Source organism: Manis javanica, chromosome 2 (genome assembly GCF_040802235.1).
Source record: "Manis javanica isolate MJ-LG chromosome 2, MJ_LKY, whole genome shotgun sequence".
In the NCBI taxonomy this organism is placed as follows: domain Eukaryota; kingdom Metazoa; phylum Chordata; class Mammalia; order Pholidota; family Manidae; genus Manis; species Manis javanica.
The window spans coordinates 85473868-85492089 of NC_133157.1; the positions used below are offsets into that span (position 1 = coordinate 85473868).

At 34.6% G+C, this 18222-nt stretch overlaps 1 protein-coding gene across 11 annotated transcripts in view; it reads left to right on the top strand.

The window, feature by feature from the left end:
- Positions 1–18222, top strand: part of ERCC6L2 (ERCC excision repair 6 like 2) — a 216916-nt gene that overhangs the window by 85327 nt on the left and 113367 nt on the right. For 10 of the 11 annotated variants that reach the window (XM_036991135.2, XM_036991134.2, XM_073228784.1 and 7 more), the window contains exons 7-12: positions 2300–2440; positions 3466–3579; positions 4476–4595; positions 8473–8544; positions 9128–9273; positions 16480–16575. In XM_036991135.2, the coding sequence (XP_036847030.2) occupies positions 2300–2440; positions 3466–3579; positions 4476–4595; positions 8473–8544; positions 9128–9273; positions 16480–16575 (689 nt within the window). The remainder of the gene's footprint in view (positions 1–2299; positions 2441–3465; positions 3580–4475; positions 4596–8472; positions 8545–9127; positions 9274–16479; positions 16576–18222) is intronic. The other variant, XM_036991136.2, reaches the window with a different exon arrangement.

Sequence of the window (18222 nt, forward strand, 5' to 3'; positions counted from 1 at the left end):
AACTGAAGGAACAAAACAGCAGCAGACTCACAGACTCCAGGAAGGGACTAGTGGTTACCAAATTGGAGGGTTGAGGGAGGGTGGGTGGGGAGAAGGGGCTTGAGGGGTATTATAATTGGTACACATGGTGTGTTGGGCTCACGGGAAAGACAGTGTATCACAGAGAAGACAAGTAGTGACTCTGTGACATCTTACTATACTGATGTACAATGATTGCAATGGATTCTGGAGGGGACTTGATAATATAGGTGACTGTAGTAACCTCAGTGTTTTTCATGTGAAACCTTCATAAGAGTGTATATCAATAATACCTTAATAAAAAAGAAATGGGCAGAACATCTGAATAGACATTTTTCCAAAGAATACATACAGATGGCCAACAGGCACGTGAAAACATTCTCAACCTTACTAATCATCAGGGAAATGTAAATAAAAAATACAGTGAGATACCACCTCACACTTCACAGCTGCTAAAATGGCTGTTATCAAAAAAGACAAGAAATAACAAGTCTTGGTGGGGATGTGGAGAAGACACAGGATGCACTATTAGTAGGAAAGTAAATTGGTACAGCCATGATAGAAAACAGTATGAAGTTTCCTCAAAAAATTAACCATGGAACTACCATGTGATCCAGGAATCCCATTTCTGGGTATACATCCAAAGGAAGTGAAATTACTCTGAGAGATAGCTGTACTCCCATGTGCACTGCAGTATTGTTCACAATAGCCAGACATGAAAGCAACCTAAGTCTGTTGACAGATGAATGGATAAAAACAGTGTGGCAAATATATTATATTGGTATATCACTCAGCCATAAAAAAGAAAGAAATCTGTCATCTGTGACAGTGTGGATGGACCTTGAGGGCATTATGCTAAGAGAAGTCAGAGAAGGACAAATACTGTATGATCTCACTTACATGTGGAATAGATGTATAACGAAAAGCTACCCTCAGAGAGTAGAATGGCAGTTTCCAGGGGCTTAGAGGTGGGGACACAGGGAGATATTGGTCAGCTGGTACAAATTTCCAGTTATAGGATGAGTAAGTTCTGGGGATCTAGTGCACAGCATGATGACTATAGTGAACAATACTGCATTGCACACTTGGCAATTGCTAAAGTAATAGATCTTAATGTTCTCACCACAAAAAATATAATCATATGAAATTATGAAGTAATACATGTGTTAACTGACCTTGTTTTGGTAATCATTTTGCAGTATGTGCTTAAATCAAGTCTTCATGTTGTACATCATAAACATACACATGTTATATGTTAGTTAAATCTCAGTAAAGCGTGGAAAAAATAATTACTCAAAATTCCCTCCATACCTTAATCATTGACCTCATTTTCTGTATTCCCTTAGTATTCTTATATATACCTTTGTATTCGAGGTAGAGTCAAAACACAGCTTATGTTTTATGTGTATATGTTTTAAGATGATCATTTCATATAAACTTCCCTAGGGTCACATGGGCATGTTTGTCATTCTTTGGCAATAATATTCTGTTGTCGTTATATACGCATATAAATGTTTACACATACATGACTTTTCCCTCTTACTCACATTCCTTAAAGCCCCAGTAGGGGTATATTTAGCTTTATTACCCTAATTTCATTCAGCTCTGTGTGGAAGAATTTTACCAGTTCCCAGTGCTACCAAAAATATAAGGTAAATTGTGTCCTCCATAACTTAGTGACATTATTTTATCATATTTTCTTCTTTTTTTGAATTTGGATACAAACAGCAACTTATATTTTCTTTATGTGTACTTCTTATCTTTACTATTCTTAGGAATTTATTGCAAGATATTAAATACAAATACTTTTTGTTTTTAGTAATATGAAGTTTTTCAATTTCTAAGTTTTCAAGTAATGCAGTAAATATTACTCATACTATTCTAAAATACTCTCTTTTCTTTTCCTTATCTAGATGTTTATTTGACCTAAGTTTTAATCACTTATTTGTATGATGGGCTAATATGAAATGTTGAAAAGATCTGCAATGTATTGAAGAATGTATAAAAAAGTCACATAACTTGTTTTTCATATTTATTTTAATTCCTTTTAGTTAAACATATTTATTTGAAGATAAAATTATAGTTTATATAGTTTAGGAGGAGGGTGGTGACACAAAATATAGGAGAATTGGAAGAAACTGTCATAATGATGTATCTAGACAAAATATAAATTAGTTTATGAGCAGTTTTCACTGTTAACAATCTGTTAAATCTGAATACACTGTGGCTATTATTGCTATAGAAAAGATACTGATAATTACCTCGTGTTTTATCTTGGCAGATGGTGTATTGTTCTCTGACGGACTTTCAAAAAGCTGTCTATCAAACAGTATTAGAAACAGAAGACGTGACTTTAATCCTTCAGTCTTCTCAGCCTTGTACATGCAGCAGTGGCCGGAAAAGGAGAAATTGTTGTTATAAGGTAAGCTTCCCAGTATTACATCTTTACTATCCTGCCTCTGGTTACTTAGTACTCTATTCCAGTTTCAGAGTAAGTACTGGATGCAATAACTTTTCCCTCAACAGTTCTTTAACTTTGGAAGCCTTTTAATAAAAAGGAGTAGTTTTAAGAAATAATTTTCAATATCAGATAGTAATCACAGCAAAATATAATATTGAAATATCTTTTCAAAAAACTAGTTTTTGAAAGTAGCTTCAGTTTGGTATCTCCCTTTCAGTTTTAACTGGGAAGTATCCTACTTTCATCTAGAAATTTCATTTCATTTTCAGGAAGTTCCTAATTTTCCACTAATGGTAAACTTACTTACTGTTTGATAGCAGGCTTTAAATATTATTCTGATGTGAGACAGTATTAACAGAAAGTGTGTATCAGTACAATAAAGTAAGTACTTTATTTTTATCTAGAAACAGATATTAATTTGTAGCTTTTTATTTAACTTCTAGCTATATTTCCTTCTCCTACCTCTCTATTTTACTATCAAGTTGTAAGTCACATATCTACATACATAGAGGGATCCTAAATAAATATTTCTCTAGGTTGATATTTATTCCACCTCTCATTTATTTTTCTGTTTTTAACTACTTCACTTTTTTATAATAGTACAGTTTCCTGGGAAATCTCGGCATGTAAATGAGAGTTACGGGGGTCCTTATGACATGACACCATACCATGGTTTTATTACCAGGAATCTCTTTCAGCAGCATTTTCTGTCTCTGTGTTATCATGAGGATACATACTTTCTGGATGAGGACTTTCTCCCTCTTTTATTAAAAACATCACTATTTTGATTCACCAAAACTATAATTCCATGTTAGTGATTCATGGATATTTTGGGTAACAGTTGACCGTCATATTCTCAGAATGTATTGTGCCAATAGTAACCAGATAATAAATATTATTGTCAGTGATATATTTTGTGATATAAGTAGTTACATAGCCATTTTTGTCCCTTGCTTGTTTTATTTTCAGTGTTTTTCTGGTTACAGACTAATTCCCATGGTGAAACAGTGAAAACCCTGTATTTCAGTTACCTTGCCGTCCTTCAGAAGGTAGCGAACCACGTCGCTCTGCTGCAGGCTGCCGGCTCGTCCAAACAGCAGGTCTGTGCTGGCTGTTTGAATTGCTTTGTGGTGCTATTTGGTATAAGTATTTTATATTTGGCATAAAATGTCTTAGCCAAATATCCTTATGGTATGTTTGTGTGAGATTTAAGAGGAAACTGACTGGCTTGTTTTTTAATTGAGGTATCAAAGAAGTATATGCACTTAATTTTTTTAGTCAAAATGAGAAACTTAAGCTTAAATTAAAATAACTTATTTATGCCTCAGATAATGTTCAAATATTTATTTTCCTAACATCTTTTGCTGTAATTACTAAGTGAGATATTTGACAAGTCAATCTCATGTCTACTAATAATGTGTCTGATTGCATTTATCTAATCTGCTGGATTAAAATAAGGATTTATAATAATCTGTATATTAAATATTAGGAGTGTTTCCCAAAATGACAAAAATCTGTAATTTCAAAGTTGAGGCATAACATGATCATTTATTTTGGTCATTTCAATTGTGTTTTATTCTGGAGCACAACATACATGAAAAAGAACATCTTTAAAGCTTTTTTATTCTATATTTTTGTGTAATAATCTGATGCTGTTTAAATGTAATTTTTAAATCTAATAAGAATTTAATATTGTTCTTCAATTGTACTATTTGCTCTTTGGGAAGCGTTCATTTCCTTGTTTGGGAAGTTTTTAAAGACATAATGATAAAATCTGTAGCCATATCATTACTGTAGAACTCATCAAACCCATATGTGAACGTCATTTTAAGGTCTTCTGTATTATTAATCTGATTATTAGTCTGGCATAGAGGAGGTAAAATTCTCAAAGTAGTAACATTCCTTCTAAAAAGAATTTTTTCATAAACAATCTCAATTCATAGATGTTTAAATGTGTTAAGTTGAAATTTCTTTTCTTCTACCTTTTTCCCTTAAGGAAACAATTATTAAAAGGATATGTGATCAGGTATTTTCCAGATTCCCAGATTTTGTGCAGAAAAGTAAAGATGCAACCTTTGAAACACTTTCTGACCCCAAATACAGTGGAAAAATGAAAGTAAGTGCTCTTCTTTCAGGTTGCATACACACAAGGATGATACACAAAATATTTATCAGGTAGGATGGGGCACCAGCTAACCAGAACAGATGCCTGATCATTCGGAAGAGATGGCAGCACCAACAGCTGGCAGAATTGTACTAGCATTTAGTAGCTGTGTGTGCTGCGACAGCAGGTTCTCAATTAGCAGTCGTTAAAGCAAACGTTCCTCAGCGTTTCCTTATTAGTGTACTAGATACATGCCATCTTAACATGCCCTAATAACAAATGTATGCTGTTACCACATATGTAATAGCTTGCCTGCAAACGTTTAAGGAGATCATCAGCAGACGTATAAATGCTACTGCCAGGTAGAAGGGTGAGGACAGGCTGTAGCTTAGAATTACAGAAAGGAACTTCAAGGAGTTCAAGGTGGACAGTGCCTCTTATGTCTAGACTGAGTTTTCTGTCTCTTGTTTTTACTTGCTGACCTGGACTGTGAATTGCTTAATCTCATCTGAGACAGGGAAACTGACCTATAGGTGCTGGCAAGGAGGGCTGTGAAAGTGAGGCTAGGTGCTCCAACCATGACCCAGGCCTCTGGGCATTCGGTGACCCCTGGATGAAACACTGATAGCTTTCAGCCTCTTTGCCACAGAATTTGTCGTTTAACCCCTTAACAGTGATCAAGAATCTTTATTTATGGATTCAGTGATTTTTATAGAACAATTCCCAACTTTATGTTTTAATTAAGGAAAAAAGTTATTTCTTTTGGCAAAAAAAGAAACAAAAAGGAAGTAATTCAAAGTAATCAGTTGTTTTTGTTTTTGTTTTTTCTTAAAAACCTGGAAATATTTTTAGCAGTTAATCAACATAAGCTCACCATAGTTTGATTTGATTTGTCCTCTAAGTTCAAAGAAATAAAATAAAAGCTAGGAAGATTACCTGAAAAACATGTGTGTGTTTTTTTATTGAGATACAGCTCACATATAACATATTAGTTTCAGGTTTTGATATATGTGTATATAAGGATTTGATATGTGTGTATACTGTGAAACGATCACCACAGTGAGTTTGGAAAACATCTGTCACCTCACATAGTTCAATTGTTTTCTTATGATAGAAACTTTTAAGATCTACTCTCTTAACAACTTTAAAATATACAATACAACATTGTTAACTATAGTCACCAGGGTGCTCATTACATCCCCAGGACTTACTTATCTAGTAACTGGAAATTTGTACCTTTTGACTACCTTCACCCATTTTTGCCTGCCTCCCACTCCTTGCTTCTGGCAACCACCAACCAGTTCTCTGTACCTATGAGTTTCTTTTTTTTTAGGTTCCACATCTAAGTGCAATCATGCAGTGTTTGTCTTTCTCTGACTTACTTCATTTAGCGTAACACCCTTAAGACCTAGCTCTGTTGTCACAAATGACAGGATTTTCTTTTTCAATAAAAAAAGGAATAATAAGCTTTACATAGACACATGTATACACACACACACTCACACCACATTCTCTTTATCCGTTTACCTGTTGAGAGGCATTTACATGTTGTTTACACATCTCAGCTGTTGTAAAGAAAGCTGCAGTGAACATGGGAGTGCACATATCCTTTTGAGATCAGTTTCATTCTTTTGCATGTGATTGTCCAGTTTTCCTAACATCACTTATTGAAGAGACTGTCCTTCCCCATTATGTATTCTTGGTTCCTTTGTTATAATTATTTGACCATATATGTGTGGGTTTATTTCTGGCTTTCTATTTTTGTTCCACTAATCTCTGTGTCTTTATTTATGCCAGTGCCATACTGTTTTGATTCCCATAGCTTTGTAATACAGTTTGAAACAAGTAAGTATGCCCCCAGCTCTGTTCTCAAGATTGCTCTGGCTTTTTGAGTCTTTTGTGGTCCCATACAAATTTTATGATTATTTGTTGTTTTCTGTAACAAATACAGTTGTAATTTTGGTAGGGATTGGGAGCACTATAGACATTTTAATAATATTAATTATTCCAATCTGTGAGTGTGCAGTATCTTTCCATTTATGTGTGGCAATGTCTAAGTTAAACACACTGTTATCATGGAATCCAACAATTGTTCTCATTGATGTTTACCCAAATGAGCTAAAAGCTTGCATCTACACAAGCACCTGCACACAGATATTTATAACATTTTATTCATAATTGCCAAAATTTGGAAGCAACCAAGATGTCCTTTGGTAGGTGAATAAACTGTGATGTATCCAGACAATGGAAGTTATTCAACAGTAGAAAGAATGAGCTTTCAAGCTACAAAAAGGCACGGGGGCACCTTAAATGCATATTGCTGAGTGGAAGAAGCCAATCTGAGGAGGCTAAACATTGTATGATTCTGACTATATGACATTATAGAGAAGACAAAACTACAGAGAAAGTAAAATGATCAGTGGTTGCCAGGGGTTTGCAGGCATGGATGAACAGATGGAGCTCCAGGAATTTTTAGGGCAGTGAAACTATCCTGTATAATACTGTAATGGTGGATACACGTCATTATATGTCAAAACCTATAGAATTGTACAATACAATGAGTGAACTCCTGTGTAAACTGTGGACTTCCGTTAATAATAATTTGTCAGTATTCGTTTGTCAGCAGTTCCAAATGCACCACCCTAAAGCAGGATGTTAATAATAAGGGAAATTTGTGTGCAGGGGAGGGGTGAAGATGGGAGGGCAGAGAGGGAGAGAGTTCCCTGTATATTCTACTCAGTTCCTCTGAAAATCTAAAATTGCTCTAAAAAATAAAGTACCTAAATTTTAAAAAGTTAATGTCTTATGTAAAATTTAAGTGCACATACTTTTATACAGAATCCATTATTTTACAAAGAAGTAAATTAATGCAAATCTCAGTTTATGTTATTCAAGTATTAAAATAATGTTTACCAGATCTGTGACATTTGTAGTCACCATCTGATTTGTTATCTGAATAGATTTTTTTTTAACTTCATAGCTTTTTTTGAGGCTTTGGTGGGTAGGGGTCAGAGTTAGTACAATATCTTTTCTTGCTCAACTATTAAGAGTGTTATACTGAGCATAATTTTTTTTTGAGCATAAGTTTTTAACTTAAAAGTTTTAATGCTTGTCATGGAGTAAATAAAATTGCTTGTTTATTGCATAGTTCAGAAAAACCTCAGGCTTACTAAAGAGAATTCCTTTCTTTCCTTTGTAGATCGCTTTCCAATGTTCTGGAGCTGTCATTGCCAGACATGAAAATGCCTATTTTAAGAATAATAGTATTACTGTTATACACAAGCTTTGGATTATTTGTTTCCCACAGAAGTACTGTGTGGGGGGGCAAATTATTGGCATTTTGAGGTCAAAATCAAATCTGAAAGTCAGGGCTTACTGTAAATAGAGGAATGGAGGGGAGAAAATGAGAAATGTATATCTGACTATTTTCAACAGGTAAATATAAAGACTTTTAGAACATGTATCTATCAAAACACATTTCATTACATTTACCTAGAGAAAATTCAAGCACTTCCTAAAAGGAATGGTGCTCTGTAATTTAGCTTCTGAACATATTGTAGGTATAAAGAAAGTGTATTTGGGAAATTAAATTAATCTATTTAAATATATCCCATAATATAAATGCTTCCTTTTTATTAAAACCAGATGAGATGAAATAAAAGTCTTTGGGAACTTTACCTCATTTTTGACAATATGATGATGAGTAACATTTCATGTAACATCTAATACTTTACTTCTCTAACTCGGCAAAATGAAAGGAATTAGGATAGACAACTAAGGCTATATTGTATAAAAATAATTTTTAAGAAATTCTCCAGTGATGTTTATTATGTATAAAGTATACTTTTAGTTGGAACTGGTTCACTGATATTCTGTGGTTCATTTCCAGGTCCTTCAGCAGCTTTTAAATCATTGCAGGAAAAACAAAGATAAAGTTCTTCTTTTCTCCTTTTCCACCAAGGTGAGTCTCACGTGAAGTGTGTTCTTGATGGCCCAGCCCTGACTCCTGAGGTATAAAGCCTAAGACACATGACAGCCTCCAGCCACATTTTTTTGTCTTAAACATGCTGTGTAGGAAATGGTAGTGAGGTAAGCAGCTTTTAAAACAGATGCTTAAATCTCAGTTATATCAGGGTAACTGTTAATAGTAAACTCAAAGAATAGATTTTTAAATCTCTGTTGATGTTTGTTTTTAATTAAAATGTTCTCTAGGCATTTAAGAGATTTTAAAATATGGAAAACAGGACAAATAATGAAATATATTTATGAATGATTTGCCAATAATTTTTGTTCGGGTTTAGTAAAAAAAAATTGAAGGATCTTAAAATTCAGTTTTTTAAAAACAAAGTTTACTGAATGTTAAAGTCAGTTGCAGGATAGTGGGAAGAAATACATGAATGGGTTGGAAGTCAGAGAAATACCTGTTGCTCTTGTAATTAAAAGAAAGGCTGTGAGCAGCAGTACCTAACACTCAATAAATGCCGCCTCTCTACCTGTACGAGAACCGTGACGTTGCCCCCGCGCCCTCTGTGCCTCTCCTCCAGGTGCTCGATGTGTTGCAGCAGTATTGTATGGCATCTGGGCTTGATTACCGGCGGCTCGATGGAAGTACAAAGTCAGAGGAAAGGCTCAGGATCGTGAAAGAGTTCAACAGAACGCAAGATGTTAACATTTGCCTTGTCTCCACAATGTAAGAAAATAAAATGTGATAACTTGATTTTTATTTAACTGCTTTCAAGATATGGGGTAATTTTTAAACTATTACGGGATTAATTTTCAGTGGTTATGCTTATATTGCTTTGTTTTATTTGGCTTTAAGGAGAATCAGGAAGAATTAATTAATTATGACTGAAATAACAGTGTCTTGAGTTTTACCTAACCTTTCCTCTTAATTCTGTTCTCTCTGAATTCTCCTTATATGTATGGGTTTATAAAGATAACAATCCAAAAAAGGACGTTTCCTCCTAGGAATTTTCTGTGGTAGTGTTTTGACTCAGGTCTTGTGGTCAGAATGATTAGACTCAATTGAATTATCAGGTTATTAATTGAATAACTGAGAATCATTGTAGCAATGGTTTTCAGACTTTACTCAAGGAGCCCTAGGGAGACCGCTGTGCCTGGTGGGCTGGGCATTTACCTCCTCCATCTCTGTCTGGTCTCAACCTGAGCAGCTCCATATTTATAGGTTTTACAAAAGTTACATCAGTTCTAACACCTATTTATGAATCTCTCATTAAAACCTTTTAAAGCATGTGCATACTTTAAGAAAGATTTAAGTCAATCATGACTTCTTACTCAGGGTTTTTTTTGTCTTTTATAATAATAATTTTCAATATATTACTAATTCATACTTACACTTTCTCCTCCATTAAACCCTCTGTATCCTGAAGAACCTCCTTCTAAAGGCTTCTGTACTCTTTTCAATCTGGACTGGCTGTTCTCTAGACCTGATAGCGAACTGCTATCTTTAAGTCTTCTTTCACTTTTCTGAGATCCATTTTTCCCAGATTTCATACCATCTTTATTCTTGGTTTGCCCCTTGTTTTACTGGAGAATATCTTCAGGTAATTTTGTAAGCCAGGACATGCAGAAAGTTTCTTTGAATATCAGAAAATGTGTTCTGTTTGCCCTCTCGCTCAGTTGCTACTTTGGCCAACTATAGAATTCTAGATTGGAAGTAATCTCCTCTTATATCTTTGATGGTATCAAAGCATTGTTTTCTGGAATTTGATATTGGTGAATAGATGTCTAATGCCTATCTGATTTTCATTCCTCTTTGGGAATTCACAAGAGGATCTCTTCATCTGCCGTATGCTGAAGTTTTGCAGTGATATTTGAGTCTTGATGTGGGTATTTATTCATTTATTGTGCTGGGCAGTCTCAAGGCTTGCAGTCTTCTTCAACTCTAGAAAGTCCTCTTTGGTTAGTTCTTTGACAAGGGCTTCCCTTCCATTTTCTCCAGTATGTCTCTCTTGCATGCTGGGTTGTCAGATTTTAGAGTTCCTATATTGATTCTTTAAATCTCTGAACTTTTTTTTCATATTTTACCTTTTTATCCTTTTGTTCTATATTGTGAAAAATGTCATTTTCCACTCTTATTATTTTACTTGAAATAATTTTTAGTCTAAAATTATTCTTGCTTTCTAAGCTCTTTGGTCTCTGAATTATCTTTCTTCTGGAACATTAACACCTTAAAGTTTAGACTTCCATAATCATCTTATTCAGTTAATTAAAGAAGGGTTAGCTGGAATTTTTTCTTGGGTTGAAATTTTTACTGGACTCCTTGAATTTATAAATGACATTGAGAAAAGTTGGAATTTTTATGATATTGAGCCTTTCTATCCATGGACATTTATTAAGTTTCCTTAGAAGCATTCTTTAAATGAATACTTCATTTGACTCTTTATAGCAGTTAACACATAACAATAAACAGTTTTTTGAAGGCATCTTTTTTGGAACATTAAGATATGGTTAAAGTAGACTTTTGCTGTATTTATTTGACACAAGAATGAAATGTGGAGGACATAGGAATGAAAAGACTGTATGCTCATTTTGGTTCTGTCTCAAATACCAGTCCTCACTTTGAAAAGGGCTATATTTTATTTTATTGCTTAAGTTGTAAGCTTTTGTTTTAGCCATATGAGAACAGGGTAACAGGTTTGAATGTTTAAGATTCTGAGTTACATTATCATCAAACAGAGAATCATCTTTTTCAGATTATCAATTTCCTCATTTGTAAAATGAAGATGATAGCTTATAGAGCTGTCTTGGAAATGAAATATTAGGATATATGGAAATAATTTAAGTAGGTGCTCAATAAATGTTAATTTCTATTTTGATAGAAACAGTAGAATATTAACTTCTCTCCCTGAGTGATTAGCAGCTGGTGTAAAGCATTATCTAAATGTGAGTTGAGTTATGTGATAGTCTAGGCATTTGAAAAGGGAAACTCGGAAAGATAAAGTCTCAGAGAAAGGCTTTGGAACTTTATTGGAATGTGTTGAAGAAAACAAAATCATTTATTCTTGGATTCTGATTTTGCCTTCCTTTTAAAAAATACAAAAAATCATTAGATCATATAATAATTATTAAATATAGGAAATTCAAAACATGGGAAAATAACACTTACCATTAGGTAAAATATAATAAGCTATACAGGAAGTTGATATTGTTAACTCAGTAGATAAACATCATATACATTCAGTTTTGCTAAAAGAATATCTTTAGAAAAAATATCTTTAGAAGTAACTTCATTCCAAAAGGAATTAGCAGTATTCTAATATGTTTGGTTGATAGAAAAATATATCTAGCAAAGCCATTGATTCATGTTAATAAAAAAATGCCCAAAATATATTTCTTTGGGTAACTTCTGTTCACTGAATATTCACAGGTCATTCACCTGTTCACAGATGAAGTTAAAATGAAGATAAAACTTTTGGCTTTCTATCTAAGTGGCAAAAAGATGACCTATAGCATGATTATTAGACACAACTTCATTCTTCATGACACTCAGAATCACACACTGATTGACTTAGAAACAGCTTTCTAAGCAAAATGTGTAACTTGAACTGTAATGCCTTTTTTTTTTTTTTTGGTATCATTAATCTACAATTACAGAAAGAACATTATGTTTACTAGGTTCCCCCGTTCACCAAGTCCCCCCCATATACCCCTTCATAGTCACTGTCTGTCTGCGTAGTAAGATGCTGTAAAATCACTACTTGTCTTCTCTGTGTTGCGCAGCCCTCCCCGTGTCCCCCAGGCACTATACATGCTAATCGTAATGCTCTCTTTCTTTTTCCCCGCTTTTATCCCTCCCTTCCCACCCATCATCCCCAGTCCCTTTCCCTTTGGTAACTATTAGTCCATTCTTGGGTTCTGTGATTCTGCTGCTGTTTTGTTCCTTCAGTTTTCCTTTGTTCTTATACTCCACAGATGAGTGAAATCATTTGGTACTTGTCCTTCTCCACCTGGCTTATTTCACTGAGCATAATACCCATAGCTCCATCCATGTTCTTGCGAATGGTAGGATCTGTTTTCTTCTTATGGCTGAGTAATATTCTATTATGTATATGTACCACATCTTCTTTATCCATTCATCTACTGATGGACATTTAGGTTGCTTCCATATCTTGGCTATTGTAAACAGTGCAGTGATAAACATAGGGGTGCATCTGTCTTTTTCAAACTGGAGTGCTGCATTCTTAGGGTAAATTCCTAGAAGTGGAATTCCTGGGTCAAATGGTATTTCTATTTTGAGCATTCTGAGGAACCTCCATACTGCTTTCCACAATGGTTGAACTAGTTTACATTCCCACCAGCAGTGTAGGGGGGTTCCCCTTTCTCCACAACCCCACAAACATTTGTTGTTGTTTGTCTTTTGGGTGGTGGCCATCCTTACTGGTGTGAGGTGATATCTCATTGTGGTTTTAATTTGCATTTCTCTGATGATTAGCGATGTGGAGCATCTTTTCATGTGCCTGTTGGCCATCTGGATTTCTTCTTTAGAGAACTGTCTATTCAGCTCCTCTGCCCATTTTTTAATTGGATTATTTGCTTTTTGTTTGTTGAGGCGTGTGAGCTCTTTATATATTTTGGATGTCAATCCTTTATCGGATCTGTCATTTATGAATATGTTCTCCCATACTGTAGGATACCTTTTTTGAACTGTAATGCTTTTGTAATTATTCTCTGATAATATTAAGCTAAGGATTTAGGGTACTGTACTCCAAAAGTCAATTTTTCCAGATGATATAGGCACCTCTAAATATTCCAGTACCATGAATCATAGTCTGAAAGGCCCTTAAGAAAAACCATTTTGTATTTATCTTACCCTTAGTCCAGAAAACTGTATCTTAATTTACTCAGAAAGATGAGGGTATTTCTTTTGTTATACGCCCCAAGAGAGATTCTAAACCACTCTTCAAATAAGCCATTAGAATCTTATACCTATTATTAAAATCTGCCTGTACTGATTTATTTTATTATGTTGTCTAACCAATCTCGCACTATTTTATTCAACTCAGTTGCTTTCATTGACCCTTAATGTGAGATAAAAAGAACAAGAATTTTATTTTTTTTGCCATTGTGGGGTTTATAATACAATAAATGCTTTACTGCAGTTATGCTTAAAGTTCCATGAGCGTTTAAAGAATAGATATCAAGAAAGATAGAAGGCTTGTGATGTTTAAACTGACCCTTTATAGATATAAGAAGGAAAAGTAAAAACCAGTTTATGTAAAGGGGTTTTTAAGGAGAGAGTACAGCATAGGTACAAAAACGAGTGGAGAATTTACATGGCTAGAACTTAACATACATGGAGGGAAAAGCTCGATATATGACTAGGAGGAATCACTAGTTAACTTAAAGAGATAGTGAACATTCTGTGACAGATCCTAGAAAAGAAAAGATGTAAAAGATTAAGCCCCAGCTTTTAAAGTTTATAACTAAAAAAGTAGGACAGAGCGAAGAGTTGTTACAAAATATGTAAAAGGATGGTTTCAAAACAGTATAGTAAATGCAGAGTAGAAGGAAGCAAAGGGGAAGGATATTTAGTCCATGTTTCATGAGTGATGCTTAAAGGATAAGTAGAAATTAGGCAAAGAAGTGAGCAAAGAAAACTACCAACAGTGTATGAAGGCATCTTAAGTATATTGGTAGTTCTATATGATCAAGTCCAAGAATATAGCTGCAGAGGTGGTAGGCCTCATTATTGAGGCCTGGAGGGTTGGTCTCTGATAGGTAAGGATTGAGAGATTGTAAACAGAGGAATGGATTATGTAGTTTTTTATATTCTGTGCTTAAAATAATTTTTTATAATATGAAAATGGATTTAAGATCTGAGGTAAGGGAATACAGGAAGCCAGTGGAGTAACACATATGGGAATGATATAATAAGGGCTTGGAGTAGGGCAGTGGAAGTAGGAATGGGGAAGGGTCACATGAGAAAAACGTCTTTGAGGTAAATTTGACAAGACTTGATATTGGTTGGCTTTTTAGTTGTTCATTTTCCCTTTACATCTGTCAGCTGCAAGTTCCCTTAGTTTTCCTTAATCTGAGAATGTCATGATTTCCTTTTCATTCCTGAAGGCTACTTTTGCTGGATATAGAATTCTAGATCAACAGTTCAGCACTTGAAAAATATACTACTTCCTTCTGGCCTCCATGGTTTCTGATGAGAAATCCACTGTCATTTAAATTGGTGTTCCATTAAAAGCAGTATGTCATTTTTGTCTGCCTGCTTTCAAGACTTTGTCTTTTGTTTTCAGAAGTTTACTTATGATGCGCCTAGGCATGGATTTCTTTTGAGTTTATCCTTTTTGGAGATCACACAACTTTTTGACTCTGTCAGTGTATGTCTTCCCAGATTTGGGAAGTTTTCAGCCATATTTCTTGAAATACTTTTACAGTTTCACCCTCTGTTTTCTCCTGAGACTATAATTATATGAGTATTAGCTCTTTTGTTATTGTCCCTCAGTCTCTAAGACGCTGTTCATTTCTTTTTCAGTACAGTCTCTTTGTGTTCTTTAGATAGACTAAAAAATATTCACCTGTTCTTGTGTTTACTCATTCTGTACTCTGTCATCTCCACTGTACTACTACTGAGTCCATCCAGCGAGTTTTGTAACTCTAGTTATTTTTCAGTTCTAAAAATTTCATTTGGTTCTTCTTTATATCCTCTTTGCTGAGACTTTCTGTTTTTAGTTGTTTCAAGAGTATTTGTAATTGCTTTTTTGGAGCATTTTTATTATGGCTGCATTACAATTCCTGTCAGGTGATTCCAGCATCTGACTCATTGCAGTGTTACTGTCTCATGGTTTTCTCAGTCAGGTTGAGATTTTTCTAGATGGTGGTATGACTAGTAATTTTTACTGTATGCTAGACATTTGGATATTATATTATGATTCTCTCTGTATTTTTAAATATGTTTTATTGTGCCAGCCATGCAGAGGTGGAAATCTACATTTCTTACTTGGTCTCTGTTGATACCTGAGAATGAGGTGCTTCATCACTGTTTCTGCATGGCCTCCACACACTGTACAGAGGGGACTTGGTTATAGCTGAGCAGAAATGAAAGTCCCAGCTCCTCAATCAGTTTTCTCTGACACCACCCGGGTTGTATTGAAAAGCACTGCATTATAGTCAGGCAAAAGCAGAAATCTATTTTCCTCATTCATCCTTTGTTGACCAGGTAAGGGATGGGGCCACAGGTTTTTTCCGTGGTATTTGCAAGTGTATGTTGGTTATTATCTAACGTTTTTCTGTTTAAAACGCTAAACCTTTCCTGGTTCTCTGACTAAAGGAAGATGACTTTTCTTGGGGCTTTTTTGCCTGTGGCTGTTGGCATTTCCAGTTCTCTGGCTTCTCCAGACCCAGTGTGGGATATATTAGGCAAAAAGAAAGCCAGAGAACTCACTGCCTTACCATTCCTTAAGGTGGTAGTCCCTATCCAATTGGCATTCTCTGCCTTTCAGAGTCTTACGTTTATTTTATGTGTGACGTCCAGGGTTTTATTGACACTTGGAGGGATAAGGAAAAGCTTTTCTACTCCTGGACTGATTTTTTAAAAATGTGTTTATTACTTCATTTAGCTGGAATATACAGTTTTTTTAAAATTATGTTAGGAGAATCTTAAGGTATTTGAGTATCCAAAAAATGTAAAAACCAACACAATCTATTTAAATGGGCTCTAAATGTCATATTTTTAGGGATAGAGTGGTAGAAAAACAGTATTCTATAACTCTTTCATTTGTGGCATATTTTATTTTAATCACCTTTTATGATGTTAATGTAATATTATGTTGAATTGATTTGTTTATGGCTCAGTTGTGTCAAATTGAGTTACAGAGCAACATTTATGTTTGTTGTTTTAATGTGCTCTTTTCTGTTCCTTTAGGGCTGGTGGACTAGGCCTCAATTTTGTTGGTGCCAATGTTGTTGTATTATTTGACCCTACTTGGAATCCGGCCAATGATCTTCAAGCCATTGACAGGTATAATACAAACTTTAAAGTGACCTGCAAATATTTTTAATCTAAAAATGCTCCAGAACACTTTAGGTTGCTTATGATATGGTTGTGATTAGAAAATAGGGAAAAAACTTCTAATTAAGATAACCTTGAACTAACAAATCTAAATGGTAGAACAGTCATAGCCTTTATTTTCCATCCATCTCAAAATCCCATTCTTATAGCAGAACTGATTTAGGAAGAAAGAATAAACCCATAATACTGCAGGAAATTAGAAAAGGTCATTATTAGTAGATCAGAAATTTTGAGAAACTCCTAGAAGACAGAAGGCAAAGAGAGTCTGTATGATCAAGAAACCAGCAGAGAAAAGCCACAATCCAAACTTAGCAGAAGAGCAAAGGAAAACTCCAAGCATAGGGTCAGCAACCACAGGATATGTGGGAGCAAAGCAGAGTGCATCCTGCTGGAAAATTAATTAATGTTTTAACACTAAAACACATTCCTCTTCCATTTCCCCTTAATGGGTGCTCCTTGATCAAAGCTTAAAGTATCATTTCATAAATTTTATAAGTGGGGAATCTGACTGCTAAAAAGTTTCTACACTGGGCATTAGGACTGGAGCATAAAGTATGGCTAAATCTAAAGTAGTCTCCCCAAGCACAAAAATGGGGAAACAATTACTAGACCCGTGTACCTGTGTGGAAACCCAGGCCAGCTTTCCTATACAATCCACCCAGTTCCTCTTTTGTAATTATGAATGGAAAATTAAGAATTAAGAGATATTTTAATAAAACTAGCAGTGTGAAAGAAAGGTGAAAAACAGACCCTGAAAGAAATAAAATAAGATAGGATACCATGAAAAAAAGTGCAGAGAAAACTCAGAAATTCTTAGAAATTAAAACTACTACCAAAATAATTCAGTAGGTCTGAATAATAAAATAGAGAGGATTAAAAGTGGAAATGTATATGGAAATAAAAGGAATGACTATTTTAGGACACAAATAATGGTTGGGTGGGAGATAAAACATACGTAGACACATCTTGATATTTCTAAGTTCCAAAGAGAAAGAAAAAGGTGAAAAGATGCCAGAATGAGTAAGAGGGAAAGAAAATTATTTATAAAACAAAGACAAAGAGAGCAAAACAGATTACAACAAAGAAATGAGAATCACATTCATTACAGCATAGGAGAAAATATTTGCGAATCACATTTGTGGTAAGGAATTAATATCTAGAATATATTTTTAAAAAATCCTAAAACTCAACAACCAAAAAATAACAACCCAGCTCAAAAATGGAGAAAGGACTTGAATGGACATTTATTCCAAAAAGATAGAAAATGGCCATTAAGCACTTGAAAAGATGCTCAACATGACTAATCATTAGGGAAATGCAAAGCAAAACTAAAAAGAAATATCACTTCACACCCATTAGGGTAACTACTATTAAAAAATAGAAAACAGAAGTCATGGTGAGGATATGGAAAAATTGGAACTCTTGTGCATTGCTGGTGGAAATTATAAAACGGTGTAGCTACTGTGGAAAACAATATGGTGGTTTTCAGAAAATTAACCATAAAATTGCCATATCCTCCCACAATCCCACCTCTGGGTATACACCAAAGAATTGAAAGCGGAAACTCAGAGAGATTTGCACACCTGTGTTCAAAGT